This window comes from Gallinula chloropus, assembly GCF_964237585.1.
Source record: "Gallinula chloropus genome assembly, chromosome: 26".
Lineage (NCBI taxonomy): Eukaryota > Metazoa > Chordata > Aves > Gruiformes > Rallidae > Gallinula > Gallinula chloropus.
This window is the reverse complement of record NC_140111.1, coordinates 3,552,525-3,575,477: the sequence shown is the minus strand read 5'-3', so window position 1 is coordinate 3,575,477 and position 22,953 is coordinate 3,552,525. Positions and strand designations below refer to the sequence as shown.

Sequence of the window (22,953 nt, the reverse complement as noted above, 5' to 3'; positions counted from 1 at the left end):
ATGCTGTGGAGCCTCTGTCAGCTGCAGCGACCGTGGTACCACGATGTCCTGGCCCTGGTGCAGCCACCACTAAACCAGGGTGACAGGCAGCAGCCTGTTTATGGCAGGAGCTGGCTGGGCCTGAGTGGTTACTGTGGCAACCTGGGCTCTGCCGAGGGGAGCACCCAGGGGAGCGCAGGGATGTGCAGCTGCACCGGTGCAGCGGGTGAAGCGCTGCCCCAGTGCCCCCATCCTGATGCCTCCCAGTCAACCCTGGTCCTGGGTGGGTGGAAGATGCTAGTGCCCCTGGTCCTAGCTTGGCTGTGGGTGCTGGCTAGGTGCCCTGTGGCCCCCTGGGTGCACCAGCACTGATGGACGGATCTGGTTCCCATTGCTGACCCGACTGGCTGTCGTTGCCAGCCAGCTGTGGCTGTGATGGGGTGAAAAGCCTTTGCCCAGGCCATGCTGCCTGCCAGCTGCCTAGCCCACACCCTTGCTGGGTCATTCCCAGCCGGGTGTGAGTAGCCAGCAGTGGAGGTTTCCTGTAGAAATTCTGCCTTGGACAAAGCACCATTTCCCAGGTTTTTGCTGGGTTCTCCCTTCCTGCTGGCACAAGGCACTGTGGGGCTGAGCCTGTGCCAAGTGACGAGCTTCTGATGGTGGCAAGATTCCTGGGTGCACCTCACTTTCCCAGGCATGTTGGCTTCGAGCCACGCTGCTCCTGGGCTGGCAGGGTCTGTGCTGCCCAGTCTGTGCCCTGCTCCCCACAAGCAGCATCCTTCCCCCTGGGGGTTTTGTATCTTGTCCCTCCTGGGTCTTGTCCCCTCCACAGCACCTGTCTGGGCTGGGTCTCCCATGGGACCTCCCTTCATAGCACAAACAGCCCGTCCAGTTCCAGTCTGACCCCTCTGCATCACCACTGGGTGCCGAGGGATGGTGGGGCTGTGCTGGCATGAACAGCCCATTCCCTTGCCCAGCAGCCACCCCAGCAGCACTTGGCAGCACTGGGTGCATCCCTGTGTCCCCAGAAGAGGATTTCTGGCCCATGACAGTGAAACCAGGATGCACCGTGCCCACACACCAGGACAGCACATTCCTTGGGGCAGCCAGGGCCAGACCCACGGCTTCCCTGGGGAGTGGGACCACAAGGCAACAGCCTCAGCTCTTTGCTGCTGTCCACTCCATGCTACAGAGGGCTGGGAGCAAACATGGCTGGGGGTGAAGAGATGGGAAGACACTGACCAGAAACCTCCACGGGGATGATGGCTGCAGCTCACTGAGCTCGTGTGACCCAGCCTGTGGTGGGGCTGGAGCAGAAGAGGCTCAGGGTCGCTGAGGTGGGCAGAGACACTGCTGGGGACTGTGATACCAGCACAACCCTGTGGAAGGTCTGCATATGCAGTCGAGTGGGAAAATGAAGCAGTGACTAATTTGGGGATTCATCTGGTTTTCATTAGCTGGGATGGATTATCACAACAGGGTTTTCTGGCCTCAGCGCAGAGCTGGGACTGTGTGGGACCTGAAGCAGGGATGGGCCGGGCTGGGGTCCTTGGCAAGACCTCACTAAGCTTGAGAGACGGAGCAGGGGCTGGTGATACACTTGGTGCATTTGTGCTTTGGCCAAGCACTGAGCCCTGCGCTCCACAGGAGCAGCAGAGAGGGATGCTGAGGAGCCTCACATGCCAAGAAGGTTTTGGAGGGGGGGACAACAGCCAGCAGCCTTGGGACCTCTCCAGAATCTGCCTAAATAAATGCTTCCACTCCTGAGAAATAATTAAGACCTCAAAACGCCACTTAGAGAAGAAGGCTGCTCTGCCTGCGCTCCTCGTGCTCCTGCTCCAAACACAGAGGCAATTTTCTAGGAAATCAATTATGAAGCCCCATGCTCCCTCTCTCCCCTGAATGCACAGCGTCACTCAGCATCCTGTTGAGCTCATCTGAGATGACAATGTGTTTGGCTGCAGCTCAGCCTGGACACTGTTTACCTTCCCAGAGGTTTTTTGAGACTTCCTGAGGACCGATGCAAGAGAGGTCCCGGTGAGAACAGGGACCCAGCAGTGCCAGGAGAGTGCTGGGGTTATGAACAGGCTCATGTGCTTCACTGTGCTTGGTTGGTTGGAAAATCCACCTGCCCTGCCCTGGCCAGAGGTGCTGGTGTTGCCTGTTAGAGCCCCTGGATGCTGATGCACCACTCCAGTACTGACTCTCTGGCCACTCTGCACCAAAGCAGATGGCAGAGTGGGGAACACCAGCCGAGCCCAGGACCCTCCTCAGGTGTTTACAGAGTCCATCCTGCCCAGACAGGTCCTTGGGCTGCCTGTTGCTGCGAGGGTCTGATGTAGGCATTGCCCACGCCGCCTCTCCATCAGTTACTGCTGCAGATGCTCTTCCCCTAACTCTCTCCCTCCCTCCACAAAGCAAGAACTTCTCTTGGGCAACATCCTCACCAACCAGCTCGGAGTTTTCCTTGTTTGAAATGAAACTTTGATTTGATTTGATTCCATTTGCCCTCTCAGCATGGAACACTCTCCACTTTCTCATCACTGATTTCAACCCCCACACGGTTTCTCCCCCCCTTTCCTAACAACAAGGGGAGGGAGAAGTCAAGGGAAGCAGGGACGGAATGGAGGATGTGTTGTGTAGGTTTTCCAGCCCTCCCAAGCATGTGTGGCCATTAAGATCTGTGGCACAGGGAGTGCTGCATCCCCCTGCACAGCTGCTTGGCCCTGCTGTGCCCAGCTGGAGGCCCAGCAGCCGCAGACATTGCGTGTGACCTTGATTTTCTCGGCAGGAGCAGCCAGTGCCTGGATGACTGATGGGTTATGTGGGCCAGGGATTGTGAAAGCCCTTTGTCCGCGTGATGCAACTCGCTGGAGTGTGAGCATCCCCAGCCAAGGCAGGGAGGGCAGGGAGTGCAGTCCTTTCGCCGATTTCCCCATTCCTTTCCTTCGGCTTAGTGGAAAAAGATGGCATGGGAAACGCTGGCCCACAGCAGGCGCCCATCCCTTTCTCACTAGGGTCCCAGCTCACCTCCCTGGGAGGTCGGGAGCACTGCGGGAGCCCTGGGAACAGCAGCCAGGACTCCTCTGGCAGTGGTGATGTGTTAGCTCCATGTGCACAAGATGCCTCCTGCCTGAACGAGTGCAGGCAACAAAAGCATTTGGTGGGAGCTGGGAGATGCCCGGGCTGGAGCCACTCATCCCCCTGCGCCGTGTCGTTCATCCCGGGCTGCTCTGGACACATGGCAGTGCTGGCAGGGAGGAGGTGAGCCGAAAAGGAACGCTTTGTGGCTGGCATTTACATGGGAGCAGGTGCTGGGGTGGTGCTAGCCCAGCCCACAGATATTTATCTCTCCAACACGTGGAGCTGGGCTAGGCAGTGAGGAGCTAGAGCTGGAGAAGGGCTGTTTGGAGGTGTCAGCCTGAGCAGCACAGCCCCGAAGCCTGTGGCACCCCAGGCTGGCAGTGGCTTAGCCAGAATGTAACTGCCAAGCCATTTGCAATTGCTGGCACATCAAGTGTCCTGAGAATGATCCTGTCCCCACACTGGTGCTCAGGCAAGGATAGCCAAGCCAGTCCCTCCCGGCTTCCCAGGGCTGGCACTGGGTACCCGCCAGCCCTGGGCAGGGTTCACCCACGCTTCTCCCAGGCCAGAGCAGGACAGTGCCATGCACCCACTGAATTTCCCTCCTGAGTTTTTTTTTTCAGGCCGCAGATTAACTGGTAACGAAAGTGAAAGCCCAGGAGATCCCATGCGGCTGGCGAGAGCACTCAAGCAGAAACAAGCACACCCAGTATTGCTTCCTGCCCAGCCGCCTCTCCCTGCTACTGTGCAGCAATCGACCGCTGCCTGGGGTGCCCCATCACCCAGGGTGCCCCACAGCCCGGGAGGTGCTGGATGTGGGTTGGCAGCTGCGCAAGAGCCCCTCTGGCTGGTGTTCTCAGAGCCGCTGCCATCTTTCCCTGTTTGGGGAGGCCAGAGGTGTCGGGGTAGCGCCTTGGTTCTCCTTGCAGCCTGTCAGGACATGGCGGCTGAGAAGAGGGAGATGCTCTGCTGTCTTTTCCCCTTCCTTCACTCCCAGTGTCCTCACACCATCGGTGCACAGGGCTGTGGCAGCGCTGAGGACCCAGCTGGATGCAGGGTCCGTACCCTGTACATGCAGCCTCAGAGCGTCACCCTGCAGTGGGAGGGGGAGTCTGGATCCCGACAGGAGATCTGGATTCTCGCTAATCTGGTGGAGTCCCACTTGCTCAAAACTTAGATGGTGGCCTCCCCCTGGCCCCCTGGGCTGGCTGGCCCTGCAGCGTGGGAGCCCAGCCTGAGCTGCTGGACCATTCCCAGCACCATGCTGGGTGTCTCCCCATATGCCCATGGCTGAGTTACCAGAAGGGAGGAAGCCTGCAGAGCAGGAGGGAACAGGGATATTACTCATTCTGCCCTTGACGGATGGGATTTCCTTTCTCCTGGTACTCACATGTGAACCCAGCAGTGCCCACATGGCTCCCATGGGACACCCATTCTCCTGAGGCACAGGAGCACGCACAGCCTCTGCTTCAAGAGGTTCAGGGCGAGCAGGAGGCAGCTGAGGCCTGTGCAGCACGAAGAAAGCGGCAAGAAATATTACGAGGTGCAATGGGCAGCGAGCACTGCCCAGGGGTGCGCCCAGGGGGGGCGGTCGGTGCTCAGCCGGGTGTGTGGGCAGCGAGGGCGGCTGCAGGGCCCAGAGCCGGTCCCGAGAGCGGGGATGGCAATGAGGAAGAAGTGGCCAGAGACGTGTGGGACTGGGGACGATGTGGGAGAGAGGAGAGGTGCAGACACGGGGCTCATGGGGGCTCCCGGCGGTGCCGGTGCCGGGAGCTGTGTGGGATTCCCCGGTGCGAGGGTCCCGTACCAGTGCCCGCTGCCTGCTCCTCCCGCTGTGCCCGGTGCTGCTTCGGGCCTCCCCGCTTCCTGATGCCAAACGCGGGTGCCGGAGCCTGCAGCCGCTGTGGGCTCTGCCCGTGCCCGCTGCCCGGTGCCGTTACCTGGTGCCCGGGGCTGGCGGCGCGGCGGGGGCGGGCGGGGGGCGGTGCCGCGGGGGGGGGGGGGTAGGGGGGGCGGTGCCGCGCGGGCCGGGCCGGGCGGCGGCGGCGGGGGGCGGCGCAGGCGGCGGCGGCGGCGGCCGGAGGGGGCAGAGCGGCGGCGGAACCGAGCCCGAGAGCCGCCGGAGCAGCGGAGCCGCAGCCGCCGCCGCGGCCGCAGGTAGGAGCGGGCGGGAGGCGTAGGGGGGGGGGGTGGCCGCCATCGCCACCGGGCCCGGGCCGCTTTCGCTTTCCGCGGCCGCACCGGGGGTCGGCGGGGCCGGGGGGCACCTGCGGCGAGAGCGGCCGGGACTCGGGACGCTCCCTCGCCCCTTCCCTTCCCCCGCCGGGAAATATTTCGGGCGTTTCATAACTCCCGGCCGGGCGCTGCTCGGCGGCGGGGCCGGGCGCGGGGCGCTGCGGCGGCTCCGGCCGGGCCGCGGCCTCGCTGCAGGCGGAGGGGCCGGGCAGGGGCGCGGGCACCGAGCGGGGCCGCTCTGGGGTTGGGGGGGGGGGGGGCGGGCGGACTTTGGGCGGCCGCCGGGCCCTTCCCGGTGCCGCGACGCATCCCAGGGCGGGGGCGCTCGTCGCACGGCGGAGCGGGGCCGGTTCCCGCCGCCGCCGCCCCGGGACGGGCCCTGCCCGAGCAGCGGCCGCGGGCGACGCGCAGAAACCGGCGCTGCGCGTCCCGGCGGGGATGGAGGTCGGCCCCGAGCCCCGGGCAGGCGGAGGTTGGGGGAGGACCCGGGCAGACGGGGAGGGTCCCGCCGCGGCAGCACGTCGGGCCGAGGCAGTGCGGCGGGTTCAGGGGTCCTGCTCGCCGGCGTCGGGCCGCGGGGCTCTGTGCTGCCGGGCAGGGTTGAAGGCCCGAGTTCCCCGGCAGCGGGGACACCCCCGGGGCTGCAGCGCTCGGTGGCCTTTCACCCAGCTCATGTGCTGGCCCGGGGCACACGTCCCGGTGACCGCAAGCCCCGGGGAGCGGCAGCCACCTGTCTGTCAGGATACTGGAGCTGTCAGGGCCCAGGATACCGGAGCTGAGCGCCCAGCCAGCTGGCTGCCAGGCTCATGCCAGCTCAGGCTCCCTCCTCGCCACCACACGGAGCGGCTCCGGGGCTCTGGTCCCCGAGTCGTGTTGGTGCTGGGGTGTGGGCACTGGTGCTGCCAAAGACTCCCTGATTCTGCTTCCACCTGAACTGCTGACGGCAGTAACACCTCTGATGTCAGCTGCGGCGTGGAGTGGGGGCCGTCGGCTCGTGTGAGCTTGTGGTGAGGCTTGGCGGGTGCCTGTGTGCCCAGCCACGCTGGGGGGGACAGGCCATGGGCAGCATCAGCAAGCCATTCGCTCGCAGCGCTTGGGGTGCGTTGCCAAGGGGTGCAGGGCATGGCACTGCTGGGGTGGGACTGCAGTGTGGGGCTCACCCAGGGCAGGGGACGCGGTGTGCAACGTCCCTTCAGCACAGGTCACCTCGTCGTGGTGGGAGCTGGATCGTCCCGTTGGCTGCCTGTGGCCAGGCCTATGGCTGCAGCAGCTGAGCTCCTCACAGGGCAGTTGGCAGGGTAGGTGGCAGGGTGGTCTGGAGAGCCTGCCCACTACCACAAGCATCAGGGAACCAGCTCTGCACTGCGGGGGCTTTGCTCCCCCTTGTCCCTGCGCCCCAGCTTCAGGAGGAAGGAAGGGTCTGTGCCTGTCGTGGGGGATGCAGCCCCGTGCCCGCATCAGGGAGTTGGCTCGTCGAGGGATTCTCCCGGTGGCAATTCCAAGCTGAGGTTTGCCTTCGTGCTGCAATGTGTTTGCAGCAGCAGGGAAATCCTGTGCAGGAGAGAGGTTGGCTTGGGGCCTGGCATTGAGCTTGACTCTGCTCCCTCTGTGTGGCTCTGATGAGGGGGAGGCATTGGGGTGTCAGGGTCACCTGCCTATGGATGGCTGCAGCAAGCGCTGGGTGTTCCCAAAGCCATTGGGATCGCATCCTGTCTTTATGTGGCTCCAACATCCCCTTGGTGCTGGACATGAGGATGGAGTCAATCTCTCTGGGTTTTGTAACTGTCCCTGGGGAGTGGGGACTGTCACCAAGGAGGGCATGTGCAGCCACGCAAGGAGGAGCTTCGGTGCAGGTTGAGAGGTGCCAGCAACCCAGGGACAGAGGAGAGCAGGGCTGGGACTGGGGTGTGGTGGGTGGCCATCACCCACTCTCCATTTCACAGCACCTTGACAGTCTCCTCCCTTGGGGGAGGAAGGGGCGGGGGGGGGGGGGGGGGGGTGTTTGCCTTCCACAGTTGTCACTAGAGCCACCCTGCCTTGTCTTGAGGCTGATGCTTTGGGGCAGGACAAGGGCTGCAGGCAGTGGTGCTTGGGGACAGGGATTTGCAGCGGGGGGATGCTTGGCGTAGAGTTGCATGGAGCCTCCGGAGGGGCCTTCCCCTCACGCTGCGGGGGAAGTGCTGACTCCAGAGCAGCTGCGAGGTCTCTGCTGTGGGGTTTCCCAGCTCTCTCTCGAGTGATAGCAAAACCCAGATACTCTGCTTGCGAAAAATCCCTGCTCCTTGTAGCCCTCCACAGCGTGGGTGGCGGGGTGGTGACTGTGCTGTGCTGAGTACAGTAAAGCGGCCCCATCAACTGGGAAATGACTTTCTGGTTTGCAAGGAATTACTGTAAGCTGGTCTGTGCTCGACGGGCTTCGCGGCAGCCCCAGGGAGCCAGCGGGAGCCCAGACACAGCAGGGCGACATGTGGGTCGAGCAGGAACTCCCTGACATCGACAGCCCCTCCCGGTGCAGCCCATCCCTCTGCCCAGTGGGGCTGCAGTAGCTGTTGGCTTCCCACCACAAAGCCATGGGTGCTGTCCTGGGAGCAGCCCCCATGTCACAAAGCTGAACGTGCCACAGTGGTGGGTGCCTGCCACAGGGGAAGCCAGCACGTGGCTGCACATGCTGGGGCGATGGAGGCAAGGGGCTTACCCCTGCCCACCTCACCAGCATGGACCAGGACTTGGCTCGGTGGTGGCCGCATGGGCGGCTCCAGCCTGGAGTCTGTGCCGGCTGGGGCTCCAGCATGCTCCGGGAGAAGTAGCCTCGACAGCTGTAATGTTTCTGTGGCATGCCTTTCCTTTCATGGGGTGTCTATTTTGCAACCCCCAAGTGTTTTGATCCCGGGAGGAAGGGGGCGGGGGTGTTTACCCTGGCAGCGCGTGGCCGGTGCAGGGATCCAGGCGGCGCTGGGCATGCCTGAATTTTTACGTGCAGCAACAGTTCTAGCAACATCTGCTGGCTGATAAAAGGTAGGCTGCTGCGAACCGCTTCTCCCGCCGCGTTGGGAAACGTCGAGGGGGAGGCACACATGTGAACACAGCTTCCTGGCCGATAGCGCTGAGCCGACTTGCTGATAAAGCAGAATCCACTGATCTAGCTGTACCAGAGGGGCTGGGAGAGCTGGGTGCTCACAGGCCGGGCACACTTCGTGCCCTGCCTTTGCCCTACTGCCAGCTCCTGCTTTCCACCCAGCCGGGGGAGCGATATGCTTCTGGGTGGCTTCTGGCTTGGGCATGGGTGGCCACGGTGGCGTGTAGCTGAACCGTAACATGGTCACGACTCGCTCCCTGTTCAAACAGTCACTGGTGAGTTTTGCAATCTCCATTTTCGCTGCATGTCTTCCTGTTGTTGTGAGATGTAAATGCCGGTTTATAGAGCAGCTCTGCCGGGAGGGAATTGGGGAAAAGGCTGGTGCTGGGGTACAACTTGAGGAGCCGCTGCGGCATCGGCACGGCCCCGGCTGCTGAGCAGCTGAGTGCTGGGTGCGTGCTCTTGTCTGGCTTTTTGTCCCTCTGCTTGATGGCTGTCTGCAGAGCTTTTAGCAGAGAAAGAGGCAGCTCTCACTGGCCGCCTACCCCAGCCCCTCACGCTGGCTACAACAGCTGTAAAATGATCTCTGTCCTATTTGGTGGTGTTAACACGCAGCCCTGCCACTTTGGGGCTGCAGCTCTGGGTGGCCAGCTGCCCTGGCCCAGCACGCTCCCTTTATAACCCATTGGTCACCGAGCCTTTTGGGAGCGCTGAGCTGGGGCACTCACCCTGCAGCCCAGGGCTCTGCTCTGTCCTGGCACTGCCAGCCCCCGCTGCTGCTCCTGGGGCTGTGGAGCCTGTGGTGTGGTGAGGAAAGCTGAATCCCAGCTCTGCCACATGGACTTGTTCGCGTGCCTTGGGGGTGAACAGTGGCTTTAACCCCAGCGAGTTCTGACTGGGAGGCTTGCCTATTCTGAAAGACTTTTGTTGTAGAAACCATTCGTGTTTTGGCTTCTTATTCCCATTCTGACTAGTTACCTCCTCTTGCCAGTGTGCTTGGGTGTCTGTGTGCTCCCTCTGCAGTGGCAAGGCTTTACCTGCCTCTCCTGTGCTCTGCTGACCTGGTGCAAGAGCATCTTCCTGTGCAGAGCATCTGCTGGGTGCAGACCCTGGCACCTGTTGGCTGCCAAGGGCCCGAAGGGGGAGAGTGTGGTGGGAGTGCCTGGGCTGTTTGGGGGACCTGCCTGTCCCGCACCTTGACTCCTCTTGGTCCCTGCCCACTGTGGCAGGAGGCTGTGATGCCCAGGAATAGTTCTCCTGTTGACTGACCGTGCCAGCGGGCTCTCAGCCCACGCTGGTGGGAGCCCAGCACTGTGTCACAGGGTGCTGTCTGTGCCTGCCCTTGAGGGGAGTCGAAAGGGGCTGCTGGGTTGGGACATCTGCGATGGCTGGTGTGACAGAGAGTTTTCCCTGGGACCATGCTGGCTCTGTGCTGGCTGCTGTTGCCCAAGCATTCTTGTGTGCCGTAGGGCACTCTAAGTCCCAGCATCCAGATTTAGGTCCTGAAGATGAAGGTGTGAGTGCCTACCTGCCTGCAGCTCCCTGGTGGGTTCCACATGTAGCCTGTGCTGTCTCACAGCATGGTGGATGCCTCTTCCCCAGGCAGGGTGCTTGGGCAGGGCAGCAGGTGCCCTCAGCATGCTGGCATTCCTCTCCCAGCTCGCTGGCTATCCCTGTGCCACCCCAGCCCACAGGTGCCCGCAGCGCGCAGGCTGGGCTGGGATTGCCACGCCAGTGCCAGGAGAGACACCAGCTCCTCTGCCCTGCAGGGACCATGAGCTGGAGGGTGATGGATGTGGCTGGGGTGGTGCAGCTGATGCCTGTGTTCTCTCCCAGTCCACCTGGGTCCTGCCCTGCAAATCCTGTCTGGCCGGCGACTGGATTAGTGCAGTTGTGTGCACTGGCTGGAGCGTGGCAGATGAAATGAAATTGTGTCTCCAGACCCCAATCAGGTCTAATTCGACACTGAAATGAGCTTAATCCTCAGGTCCTTCCAACCAGCCCATCCCTCCTGGGCTGGTGCGGATCTGAGCAGGGATTAGCAGCGAGCCTGGGGCTGTGCTGAAGACAGCCTTGTCTTGAGGTGCTGGGGACTGGTACAGGACCATTAGCGACCCCATGGTGTCCACAGAGTTCCTGGAAGTGGCTGCTCTGCTTGTCTAATCTGGTGGAAGGAGCAACAGGAAGATGAACCATCTAGCAGTGGTGTGGGTGCTTCTCCTATACTTGCCTGGCCAGGTCCCAAGCCTGAGGCTGCTGCCCCTGGGGGCTTGCTGGGGTCCTGTCACCTCCTTGCCTTTCTTCAGGCCGTGTGTGGGGTGGAGGATGGGGACCAGAGCTGAACCCTTCCTACTCTGGAGCTGCAGGTCCTGAGTGCAGGTGCTTCACCCTCAACGCAGTGTTACCGGGGACTGGGGTGGGTCATTGTTATTGTGGAGAAAAAAACCTTGTCATTGAGCCTTCTGGCACATGGTGGCTGTGTGGCCCCTCCAGGACAAGGGCTGGTGCCTGCCAGGAACCAGGGTGCTGTGGGTGCTGGGTTCTGCTAAGTCCAGAAGAAGCCCTGGGACCCCAAGGTGTCAGTGCCGGCAGCTCCATGTCCACCAGCTCCTCAGCTGGGTAATTCTGCTGCTCGGCTCCAGGAGTGGGGAGGAATTAAAGCTCTGCCCTGGTCTCTCTAATCCTGTCAGTGGGCTCATGGCAGGGTGCTGGCAGGGACTGGAGTCCCCATAGTGTGTGTCCTGCAGGACCCACACAGGACCTGTGTCCGTGGGGGTCGGGCAGGCGTTGGCTCTGCTGGTGTGGCTGCGCAGTGTGTCCTGCCCACCGGTGCCTGGCTCCTGCTCCAGCACTGCCTGCCTGCAGCCAGCTGGGTGAGCAGGTTGCCAGTGCCACACTGCTCTGCTCCACTCAGCCCCTGACCCCCCTGATACCCAGACAGCCCCCCCACCCCTTATTCCTGAGCAGCCACAGCCTCCCACCCAACCTGCACAGGGTCCAGCAGAGCAGGGTGGTGGCAGTGCAGCCGTGGCCCCCTGCTCCACCACAAGGACCTGAGTCCCACTGGTCCCAGTCCTGCTCTGGGCTTGGCATTTGAGGCACCATGCCAGGGAAGCACCTGTATCTGGCTGTGGCTGAGCCAAGGCAGCTCTGGGTACACCAGTGCCATTTTCTCTCTAGGTCCCAGCCCTTGGATTTGAGGGATTTTGCTGGGATTTCGTTGGGTATTTTGGTGGTTTTGGTTTGACGCAGGTTTCTGGGCCTCTGTGGTTGGAAGGGAAAATCTGAGAAGGGGGGGAAAAAAAACCCCTTTCCTAAGGGTGGCAAATGCCAGTGGGCAGGTGCAGTCCCAGCCTTGCAGCGTGAGTCGGGCAGGCTCATGAGTCGCTGAGCCCCCAGCGCTGTGTGGCAGCACCGGTACCAGCCAGGGTGTCTCCACCTGCCTGGGGGGGCTGGTTTCTCCCTGGGCAGTGTCAGGCTGTGCCTGGGGTTTCCTTCTTCCTGTAACGGTGCGAGTTCTCCATTTTTGGCTCCCAAAGCTGCAGGGAAGCCCAACCGGTCCTGGCCGTGCCGGTCCCAGCCCTGCTGGCTGTGGGGGGCTGGTTGCTCATCCTTCAGGGGGGCATGTTGTGTTTCCAGAGCTGACTGTGCCTCTCCTGTGAACCCTGCAGCTCCTGACCCCACTCGCCTGTCCCTGGCAGGTCCCAGCATGGCCCAGGGGCTCTGGGGGGCTGTGGCAGTTGACTGCCACCACTCTCCTCGAGAGACAAACAAAACCCATCAAAGGATGGAGCTTCTAGAAGCAGCCTGCCTCCTGTGCTGGCTCACGCTGCCACCTCCCAGCTGAAAGCTGGAAACCACAGGAAGGCTTGAAATGGGCAAGCTGCCCCATTCCCATCACCATTCCCATTCCCATCCGCACCGGCTCCACCATACATCTGGTGCCCGGCAGCTTGGAGTGGAACAAGGGGGTCTGGGGGCTGCTTGCTGGCACCCCAGTGTTCCCAGTGCAGATTCTGCCCCCGTGTTGGGAGGTGTGAGGAAAGCTGGGGGGTGCAGGTTGAGTACGTACCGTCTCCCCCAGTACTGAGCTCCTGCATCAGACCCTGGGGTCCCATCCCCAGCTGCCTGTGGGGGCTCAGGGGGACCTTGGTGGGGGGGCTCAGCTCCACCATCCTGTTAGGGGCAGAGGCTGTGCCTGGCACCTGGGAGGGGTGCTGGGCTGAGCTTGGAGGGGTTGCAGGCCCCGCTCCCTCTGTGGGCACCATGCACGCAGCAGTGGTGGAGGAAGCTGCTGGCAGCCTGGGGCTGGCGGCTCTGCGCAGGCAGCTGACATTTTGGAAGGAAATAGCTGCTCTGTGCTCCTTCCTGTAGCACACAGCCCCTGAAACGGCTGCCCCAGGAACCTGGCTTCTCCAGCAGTGCCTGCCTGGAGCTGTGGCCAGGCTGCCCTGTGGCTGGGACACGGAGCAGTGCGTGGGACAGTGTGGTGCACGACCCCGGGTGAGTGCAGCCGCAGAACAGGGCACCCCACTGATGTGCTGGGAATGGTGCAGAGCCCTGGGGCTGTGCCAGCTCTGCCAAGCCTGTGCCTGGGGGAGACCCCCACTGTGACAGCCCTGGGGCTGCAGAGCCCCTTGGGTGAGTGCAGAGCCCTCTGTGCCTCACAGCAGGGCAGGACGTGGTGTGCAGTGCTGCACTGGGCAGGCCCACGTGCAAGGGCGAGGAGGACCAAGCTGGGGGAGCCATCAGCTGAGTGGGGTTGTCTGGCTGCACAGGGGCTCCAGCGGGTGAGCTGGGCTGGGCTGTAGGGGTGGGGGTCTGCATCTGGGGAACCAGAGCCCTTCTGTGTGCCGAGCGACTCCTCTCAGCTGCCAGTGCTGCCATTCCCATGTCCTGGCTGAGGTAGGGATGCTGCTCCAAGGGCAGCCTCAAGCAGGCTGCCCTTTTTGAGGTACATGGGATTCCCTCCCAGCAGAGCTACTGGGCAGCAGGAGCAGCACTGGGGGGGCAGGATGAGACCTCCCCATGGCAGTGTGCAGGGTCCAGCCCGGCGGCTGCGAGCGAGGCCGGCTCTGACCTGGAAGCGATCGAGGGCTCCCGGAGGTGCTGAGAAACCACGTGTCTGTGTGTTTACTGCGGCGGGAGGAGGCAGCTGTGGCGGGTGCAGGGCTGCTGCCTGCCAGACCCAGGGCTGGGGTGGGACACACCATGCCCCTGCCCAGATGCTGCTGCTGCAGAGACCCTCGGGCTGGGAGAGCAAAGGGCAGTGCGGGATCCACCGCAGTGGAAGGACAGCTTGGGTCTGGTGTGCGTGACCAGAGGGGGCGAAGGCCAGAGCCCTTTGCCTGGGCTTCTCCCAGGGTTTGTGAGGCTTTTGGCCCCTGCTGGACCCTGTGGGATGTAGGACAGCAGGAAACTGTGCCAGGGCTGGGGTGTTCTGCCCATGGGCAGGTCTCCGCGGTGGCTGTGAGCATCCCAGGGCTGCACACAGTGAGCATCCTGTGAGTATCCTGCGGGGCTGCGTGCGCCGGCCCCTGGGCGGGTGCTGCCCATGTTTGGGCTCTGCTGTGCCTGTGACACAGGGGAAGGCGCTGCCGCCAGCCTCACCCCGTGAGGCATTTCCCTCCGCTCTGTCTGGCTTTGGCTTTCCTGCAGCTCCTGAGGATGGCTGGGAGGTGTCACTGCTCCTGCCACAAGGCTGCCACGGTGGCCATGGCCCATCCCCAGTGTGACCACTTTGGGTCCCTCAGCCAGCCTCAGCAGTGCTGCCAGCCTCCTCCTGCCTGTCCCTTCTCCCTTGCTGCTGCTCTCCTGGGCACCCCTTCTGAGTTTGTTTCACCCATTTTGCAGCCGATTTGGCACCACCTCCCCGTTGCAGCAGGGAGCGGGGCTGTTGGATGCAGAAGTGACGACTGCCGGCACATCCCCTCCTCCTGCTCCTCCCCTGCCCGTGCTGTCCCCACGGGGCTGGGGTCCCTCTCCGTGGCACTTGTCCTACCTCCAGGAAGCTGACGCGTGTTCTGCTCCGCAGGCGATAAGCCACCGGTGAGCGTGTTGCTGCGGCTCGTTGAGTTGCTGCTGGTTAACCGAGCTGCGGTAATGGGTGGGTTATAGCTTGCTGCCAGCAAGTAAATGCAAAGTATCTTAAACCACTGCAATTATCTGCCTCTTGCAGTTGTTTGTGCGTGTGGCCGGCGGCTGCAGCACAGCTGACCCATGGCAGTGCGTGACACTGCCAGCAGTGCTGCCTGTCCCTGCCAGGGTGCAGGAGCCGTGGTGGGCTGGGGATGGCAGTGGGTGTGGGGAAATGCTGACAGGCTGGAGCCTGCCCTGTCTGCCCGACCCTGGAGAGGTTTTCAGAGCCAGTGGCTGCAGGGCTGGGGTGATGCAGCAGCAGAGATGATACGAGGAGGGAGCCGGTCCCTGGGTGCGGGGGCAAAACCATCACAGGGACAACCCTGTGTGTGGCCACCTGGGGCAGTGGGCAGTACCCCTGGGGAGCGTGGTGCTGGGCACTGACTGCCAGGTGCTGGCTAGGTGGTTGTGCAGTGAGACCATGGTGCTGTACCTCTCACTGAAGCGGAGTTACACCATCCTTCCCAGGTCTTGTGGTTGGACAGCCTCATTTGTTCGTGGCAGACAGCGCTGGTGACTCTTGCCAGGAAGTTCGGGGTGCCCATGGCCCCCGGAGAGGTTTGGTTTGACCATCCATAGGTGAGACGCAGGAGGCAAAAATGAGGTGCTTGGAGAAACACCCACAGTTGCATTGTGATGCCCGTGGAGGTTGCATCCAAGCCTGGCACGAGTTCTTGGGCGTGCTTATCTCCCAGGCTGGCACAGCGCTGGGGACAGCCCCGCCATCGCTCACTGCACGTGCCAGATGAGCTGCGCCGCCGCCGTCGGCTGCTGCACGGTTCCCTTGGAAAAGCTGACGTGATGCTGGCTCACCTTCTGCCAGGCACCCTGGCAATGATGCTCCCACTCCCAGGCCAGCGGCTGGCTGAGCATGGTGTCTGCTGGCTCACTGCAGCGGCAGCCTGAGACTTGTTGCTTAACAACATGCTGGAGTGGAATAGGAAGTGTTTTGTCACTGTGAGATGGGAAGAGCTCACCATTTTCTCGATAGGCAGGGCAGTGTTTGTTTGCTTTGTGTCTGTGCAGATGTCCCTGCTGCTCTGGGAACTTTGGCTGCTTCGTGGCGTGGTGGTACCGGCGTGGTCGTGGCGGCTCCCTCAGCTCTGCCAGGGCAGCAGCTCTGCCAGGGCAGCAGCTCTCACCGATGCCTCTTATCAAGCATCCGCAATTTCTAACTGCCAGCACTCATCCTGCTGCCAGCCATCCCGCCTTCCCTTCCCCTCCTTGCCTGCGTTTTTATGCCTCCCTGGGTCCCTCCTCGCCAACAGGATTTCCAACTCGGCCATTTCTGTGAATGTGGAAACGTTCCTCCCTTTTTATAGGGGAAAAATTCATCTTTAGCCAACTCTCAGTTATTGTTCCTCTTCCTGCGCAGGGGGTGGGTGCGTGGGACTCGGGGGCTGCAGCCACGGCTGCTCTGCCCGGACCTGCTGCATCATCCCCGGCCGTGTGCTCCCCCTGCCTGCACCCCTGCCCATGGCACGGCACCAGCTGCTTTGGGAGCCTCTTGAGCCACCAGGCATTTCTGAAGCTGAACAAAGTGCTTCAGGGAGGGAGGGAGGCAGGCACAGGCTCTGCCGTCCCCAGCTCCCTCTGCTTGTCACTGATTGGTGCCATAACCAGATCCTGACCACCCCGCCTTGGGACACAGCCTGAGGCTTCATGCCCATGTCCTGCACCTCCACGTGATCCTAAATCCTGGGTGGTTTGGGGGTGCTTATAAAAGCTATTTATTGCTGCATCCTGGCCTTGCATGCAAGCCCCCCAGGGCCTCCCTCATGGCTCACCATCACTTTACCCCCAGAGACCCGACCACCAGGTTGCTTTTCCAGGCTGCCCCGTGCCATCTGTACAACCATGGCAGGGGATGCACAGGCTTTTTAAAGGTGCTGTCTCTGCCCCAGCCTGCAGAAGCTGCCCTGTGTGAGCCGGGACGCTGGAGCCACGCAGCGGGTGGGAACTGGCAGTGTTCCTGTGTGGAGCCAGAGCTGGCCTGAAACTGGCTTTGGGAAGTTCCCTGTCCCAGCCAGCATCTCCTGCATGGTGCTGGTGTGGGGCGTGTGGTGGCTGAAGGACCTAAGATGATGTGGGGCAGGGAACACATGGAACATGCAGTGCCACGTGGGCTTTTGGGGCAGGGGCTGTCACTGCCCGTCGGCCAGCTGGGGCTGCCAGGGTGTGGGCAGGCGCTGGGGTGAGCGCCGGGGGGGCCTCTGCTCTGCGTCACCCTGGATTTCTTGCCAGCCCTCCCCCAGTCCTGTTTCCTCATTTGCGTGGCCAGCGATGGCTGCGATCCCGTGGCGCAGCGAGGGGAAATGAGTACCATGTGGAGAGGCAGCGCCAAGGCACGCTCGTGGCCCCAGGCCCCTGCCCCCAGGGCTCTTCCCAGAAAAGGCAGGATGGGGAGGTGGGGGGTGCAGGGAGGGGGCAGCTGTATGTGTGACTCAGAGCTGGGGTCCCCTGCCTGTCCCTTCCTTTGGCAGCCGGATGCGGCTCTGGCAGTGCTGGAAAACCCTGAGGCTCCTGCAAGGGGTTTGCCAGGGCCAAACCTCCCCCCACCCCCCCAACCCATGGTGCAGCACGGCCATGGTGCCCTGATGAGCTGTGTCCCCACAGGTGGTGAGCCATGGCAGTGTGGATCCAGGCGCAGCAGCTCCAGGGCGAAGCCCTGCGTCAGATGCAGGCGCTCTACGGGCAGCACTTTCCCATCGAGGTGCGGCACTACCTGTCGCAGTGGATTGAGAGCCAAGCGTGGTAGGTCAGCAGGGTCCCCATGGGGGATGCTGGGCTTGGCAGTGCCCACCCCTCGGGGGTTGCCCCCCCGTTGCTTTGGAGCCTCCATACCTGGTCAGGGCTGCTCTGATACCGCCGCTCTGCTCTGCACACCCAGGGACTCCATCGACCTCGACAACCCCCAGGAGAACGTGAAGGCGACGCAGCTGCTGGAGGGGCTGATCCAGGAGCTGCAGAAGAAGGCAGACCATCAAGTGGGTGAAGACGGCTTCCTGCTGAAGATCAAGCTGGGGCACTATGCCACACAGCTGCAGGCGAGTGGGGGGCACCGGTGGGGGTTGTAGGGCTGGGGGGGGTGTGTCCCTACCCTGTACCTGGCTCAGGCTGTGCTCTCCCTGCAGAACACGTACGACCGGTGCCCCATGGAGCTGGTGCGCTGCATCCGGCACATCCTCTACCACGAGCAGCGGCTGGTGCGGGAGGCGAACAACGTGAGTGGGGGGCTACAGGGTGTCTGCATCCCAGGGAGGCAAGGGAGCAGGTCCCATGGGATGGGAGGGTGCTCGGGGTCTCCAGGACTGGGTTGATGGGAGCAGCCCTGAGGTGTAGTGGGTGGTCTGAGCCCCCGCTGCCCTCAGCACCCAGGGGGAAGGGGGGTTCTCCTTGCCATGCTGAGCACTCACTGCTTCCCACACAGAGCCCCTCACCAGCTGGCTCCCTGGTAGATGCTATGTCCCAGAAGCACTTGCAGATCAACCAGATATTCGAGGAGCTGCGGCTCATCACACAGGACTCTGAGAACGAGCTCAAAAAGCTGCAGCAAACGCAGGAGTACTTCATCATCCAGTACCAGGAGAACTTGCGCCTTCAAGGTGGGTGGTGGGCCAGGGGGTTGCAGGGGCCAGTGCACAGCTGGTACTGGCTCTAAGACTGTGCCCTGTCCCCCAGCCCAGTTCTCCCAGCTCTCCCAGCTGGGCCCCCAGGAGCGCCTGTCGCGGGAGACAACGCTGCAGCAGAAGAAGGCGACATTGGAGGCCTGGCTGCACCGGGAGGCCCAGACACTACAGCAGTACCGCGTGGTGAGTGCTGCCCCCGGCCCTGTGCTGGCGGTGACACCAGCCCCCAGCCCCTAATGCCATCCTGCCTCGCAGGACCTGGCTGAGAAGCACCAGAAGACGCTGCAGCTCCTGCGCAAGCAGCAAACGACCATCCTGGACGACGAGCTGATCCAGTGGAAGCGTCGGCAGCAGCTCGCGGGGAACGGGGGCCCCCCTGAGGGCACCCTGGACGTGCTGCAGAGCTGGTGGGTGCTGGTGCCAGCTGTGCTCAGTGGGACAAGGTGCTGAGTGCAGGTACGGTGCTGAGTCCTGCTTCCCTCAGGTGTGAGAAGCTGGCAGAGATCATCTGGCAGAACCGGCAGCAGATCCGCCGGGCTGAGCACTTGTGCCAACAGCTGCCGATCCCGGGCCCAGTGGAGGACATGCTGTCAGAGCTGAACAGCACCATCACCGACATCATCTCTGCACTGGTGACCAGGTAGAGGTGGGGGCCTGGCTTGGCTCAGGCACCCAGCAGGGTGGAGTTGCTGCGCTGGGGCTGCTCTGCACGCCTGGCCCTGACACCCGTGTCCCCCCCCAGCACCTTCATCATCGAGAAGCAGCCCCCGCAGGTGCTGAAGACACAGACCAAGTTTGCAGCCACCGTGCGACTCCTGGTGGGGGGGAAGCTGAACGTGCACATGAACCCCCCCCAGGTGAAGGCCACCATCATCAGTGAGCAGCAAGCCAAAGCCCTGCTGAAGAACGAGAGCACCCGCAAGTAATGATCTGGGGGCAGGCGGTGGGGTAGACGGGGCTGAGGGGTCTGGGGCTGCTGTGGCAAGGCCCAGAGTGGGGGGATGTAGTGGGGCTGCACCCCGTGCAACCTCCTGGTCCTGCTGCTTCCCCTGACCTGTTGTCTTCCCATGGCAGTGAGAGCAGTGGTGAGATCCTCAACAACTGCTGTGTGATGGAGTATCACCAGGCCACAGGCACGCTGAGCGCCCACTTCCGCAACATGGTGAGCACCACCGCCTCCCCCTTCCGATGCGTACAGCCACCCTCCTGCACCCCCTGTGTTCACCCCTCATGTCCCACTCTGCGTTGCACCCCCCATTGTGTTCACCCCGGTGTCCCCCTCCCCAGTTTCGCCCCCGTGCTCACCCCTCATGTCCCTGCAGTCCCTGAAGCGGATCAAGCGCTCGGACCGCCGTGGGGCTGAGTCGGTGACAGAGGAGAAGTTTACCATCCTCTTTGAGTCGCAGTTCAGCATTGGTGGCAATGAGCTGGTCTTCCAGGTGAAGGTAAAACCACCGGCCCTGTCCCCTCTGCAGGGCCTGGGCCAGCTCTGGGGAAGAGGTGTGGGACAGGGAGTGAAGTCCCAGGGCACAGATGGTACAGAGGTGCCCGTGGGTGAGGGTGGGTGATGCTCCTGCGGTGCCCACAGCCCATTCCTGTTTCCTTCCCCTGGCAGACACTGTCCCTGCCCGTGGTGGTGATTGTGCATGGGAGCCAGGACAACAATGCCACAGCCACCGTGCTCTGGGACAACGCCTTTGCCGAGCCTGTGAGTGCCAGCACCATGGGGGAGGAGGGAGCAGGACAGGCCCCCGTCTTAGGGGGTGGGAGTCAGTCTCCAGGCAGGGAGAGATGGTGGGCAGAGCTCAGCACTGACCCTGCTCTGTGCCCCCCAGGGCCGTGTGCCCTTTGCTGTGCCCGACAAGGTACAGTGGCCGCAGCTCTGCGAGGCGCTCAACATGAAGTTCAAGGCAGAGGTGCAGAGCAGTCGTGGGCTGACCAAGGAGAACTTGGTGTTCCTGGCACAGAAGCTCTTCAACAGCACCAGCTCGCACCTGGAGGACTACAGCAGCACCACAGTGTCCTGGTCCCAGTTCAACCGGGTGAGCGAGCTGGGCTCTGTGCTGGGAGAGCTGCAGGGTCCTGGGTCCTGCTCTGCTGAGGGACAGGGGCTTCACAACACCCACAGTACCAGTGCTTGTGCTGGGGCAGGGGGGACACACATCCCTCCCATGGAGCTGTTTCATGCTGGTGTGGTGGAAATCCAAGATGGGTACCAGCTGCGGTGGGGCCAGAGGTGTCATCTTCCTTGCCTGGGGAGACACGGGGTGCTGTGGTCCCACAGACAGGCTCCATGTCCTGGGGGAGGTCCTGGGGCTGCTGCCCCAGGGCTGTGCTGCCCAGCCAGGCTGACCTGTGCCAGGTTTGGCAGCGCTGGCAGTGTGGGTCCCCATGTCTCCGCTGCTGCACCAAGTGCTCGTGCTGTTTAACAGTGCTTACTTTCTGGGGCTTTCAACAGGAAAACCTGCCTGGGAGGAACTACACCTTCTGGCAGTGGTTTGATGGAGTCATGGAGGTGCTGAAGAAGCATCTGAAGCCGCACTGGAATGACGGGTAAGAGACGCCCTGTCCCGTGCTGCCCAGCCCTGACTCCTGGCTCTGACGCTTCGCTCTGCCTAGGGCCATCCTGGGCTTCGTCAACAAGCAGCAGGCACACGACCTGCTCATCAACAAGCCCGACGGGACCTTCCTCCTGCGGTTCAGCGACTCGGAGATTGGCGGCATCACCATCGCGTGGAAGTTCGACTCTCGTGAGTGCACGCTGGGAGCTCAGACCCCCACCCCCTGACCCCAGCTTGGCCTCAGCCTGGAATTCACCTATCTCACACCCATGGGGCTGGTGCTGCTGCTCCAGCACCTCTTGTCTTGGCTGAGCAGCAGCACTGCCACAGCTGGGCATGCAGGAGCCTTCCTCAGGGAGCCTGTGGGAACACCTTGGCTGCCTGGTGGAGACCAGTGGCCGCGTCCTCCCCAGTGCTGGTGTTGGTGGGACCAAGCAAAGTCCTGTGTTCTGGCAACCTGCATTTTGTCCTCGTGTGTTGCTGGGGCAGGATGCAGTGTGGGAAATGCCATCCAGCATTTGATGTGATCTCACAGAGTGGGGCTGGGAGCTGCTGCTGGCTCTGGGCATCACCACCGTCCTCATTCTTGTTTTCCAGCTGAGAGGATGTTCTGGAACCTGATGCCTTTCACCACCAGGGACTTCTCCATCCGTTCTCTTGCCGACCGCCTTGGGGACCTCAATTACCTCAACTATGTGTTCCCTGACCGGCCTAAGGATGAGGTCTTCTCCAAGTACTACACGCCGGTTCTCTGTGAGTCCACGCCAGGTAGCGCTGCCCCTTCAGCTCGCGTGTATCACTCTCCTTCATGCATCTGACTTGGGCAGAGCCGGGGCTCACGGCATCCCCTGCCCAGGGCTACATCCAGCCCTGTGGGGGCTCTGCAGCTGGCCATGCGTGAGTCTTCAGCCTGCCACAGGCTCATGGCATGTGCCAGCAGCTCTGGGCCTTAGTGCTGCCTTCTTTCCTCTAGCTAAAGCCGTGGATGGATATGTGAAGCCACAGATCAAGCAAGTTGTGCCAGAGTAAGTCTGACCCTGATCGCAGACCTAGCATGGTCCTGTGGGAGAGTTCCTGGTTTCTGGCGAGCTGCCTGGGGTGGCTGGCAGCCCAGGGCCCCTCAGCCATCCATGCCAGAGCCTGAGAGCAGGATCAGTGCTGGTGGCTGAAGAGCCTGTGGCTGAGGCAGGGCTCTGCCTTCCCTGAGACAGTGGACTCTCCCTCTTGCCCTGCTGCCATGCAGGGGGCTGGGACCCTGCAGCTTGTGGCTGGTTGAGGATGTGGGATTTGGAGGCCCTGCCTGCACCCCACCAGTACCAGGCAGAGGCAGTGGGCATTCCTGGAGCAAAAATTCACCCTCGAGGGAATTCACCCCTCATGAGCCCCCCTCCCCCATCCCCTCAGGTTTGCCAACGCATCAGGCGATTCTGGCCCTGGAAGTGCTACCTACATGGACCAGGCTCCTTCGCCTGCCGTCTGCTCCCAGCCCCATTACAACATGTACACCCAGAAGTAGGTATCGTGTCCCCCGTCCCCATGCCACCACGGCTGGATTCCTCCCTCACCCCCTGCCTCCCACAGTCCTGACACTGTGCTGGACCCCGAGGGCGACTTTGATCTGGATGACACCATAGACGTGGCGAGGCACGTGGAGGAGCTGCTGCGGCGCCCTATGGACAGTCAGTGGATCCCCCACGCTCAGTCGTGACGGGCGAGCGCCCAGCCCCCTGGCCCCGGCTCTGCGGGGTCTGTGCTGTGTTCGTGTCTCTGTGCCAGGGCAGGGGCGGGGGGGGTGTGGGGGGGTGGGCAGCGTGTGGGCCCTGCCCTGGAGATTTGCTCTGTGCTGCCCCTGAAACGCAGCCTGGCGTCCGGCTCTTTGGTGTTTCTGCCCTTGTATAAACAGCAGCGGATTTGTCGCATGGTTTTCCTGTATGTTCCTTTTAAGAGGCCCAGCTTCGGCTTTCCGCTTCTGCAAGCACCAGCCCTGCAGCTGCCCCTGCTCCCCAGTGAGGGGCTGCTCGGGGTTGGGGGGGGGAGGGTGTGGGGGGCCGGGAGTCTGGCCTCAGGGTCGCTTTTGCCGTCGTCACTAAGAATGTACGTGTCGCCGCCTTGTCCTGCCCTGCGGGTCTGGTCCCGGGGGGTACGTGGGCACGCCGAGCTCTGGCGTGGAGCTGAGGGGTTGGGGGGCAGCTGCAGCTCCCCTCCCTGGCTGTGCTAGCGCTCTGCTCCACAGCGGTGGGGTTCCCTCCCG

At 62.6% G+C, this 22,953-nt stretch overlaps 1 protein-coding gene across 3 annotated transcripts; it reads left to right on the top strand.

Moving 5' to 3' along the window:
- Window positions 1-5,098: 5,098 nt before the first annotated feature.
- Window positions 5,099-22,487, top strand: LOC311201134 (signal transducer and activator of transcription 5B). Of its 3 annotated transcripts, none has more exons than XM_084275439.1 (19): window positions 5,099-5,220; window positions 17,129-17,266; window positions 17,403-17,559; window positions 17,647-17,736; window positions 17,943-18,117; window positions 18,194-18,324; window positions 18,397-18,548; window positions 18,626-18,781; window positions 18,884-19,063; window positions 19,216-19,303; window positions 19,464-19,586; window positions 19,757-19,849; window positions 20,013-20,183; window positions 20,600-20,694; window positions 20,761-20,891; window positions 21,300-21,470; window positions 21,676-21,727; window positions 22,107-22,214; window positions 22,284-22,487. In XM_084275439.1, exons 2-19 carry the CDS (start codon window positions 17,139-17,141, stop codon window positions 22,408-22,410), a joined length of 2,328 nt encoding a protein of 775 aa, XP_084131565.1. In that variant the 5' UTR covers window positions 5,099-5,220; window positions 17,129-17,138; the 3' UTR covers window positions 22,411-22,487. The 3 variants fall into 3 exon arrangements, with proteins under 3 accessions (XP_084131565.1, XP_084131564.1, XP_084131563.1); XM_084275438.1 differs by having other exon boundaries at window positions 19,977-20,183; window positions 21,300-21,455; XM_084275437.1 differs by having other exon boundaries at window positions 19,977-20,183.
- Window positions 22,488-22,953: the final 466 nt, after the last annotated feature.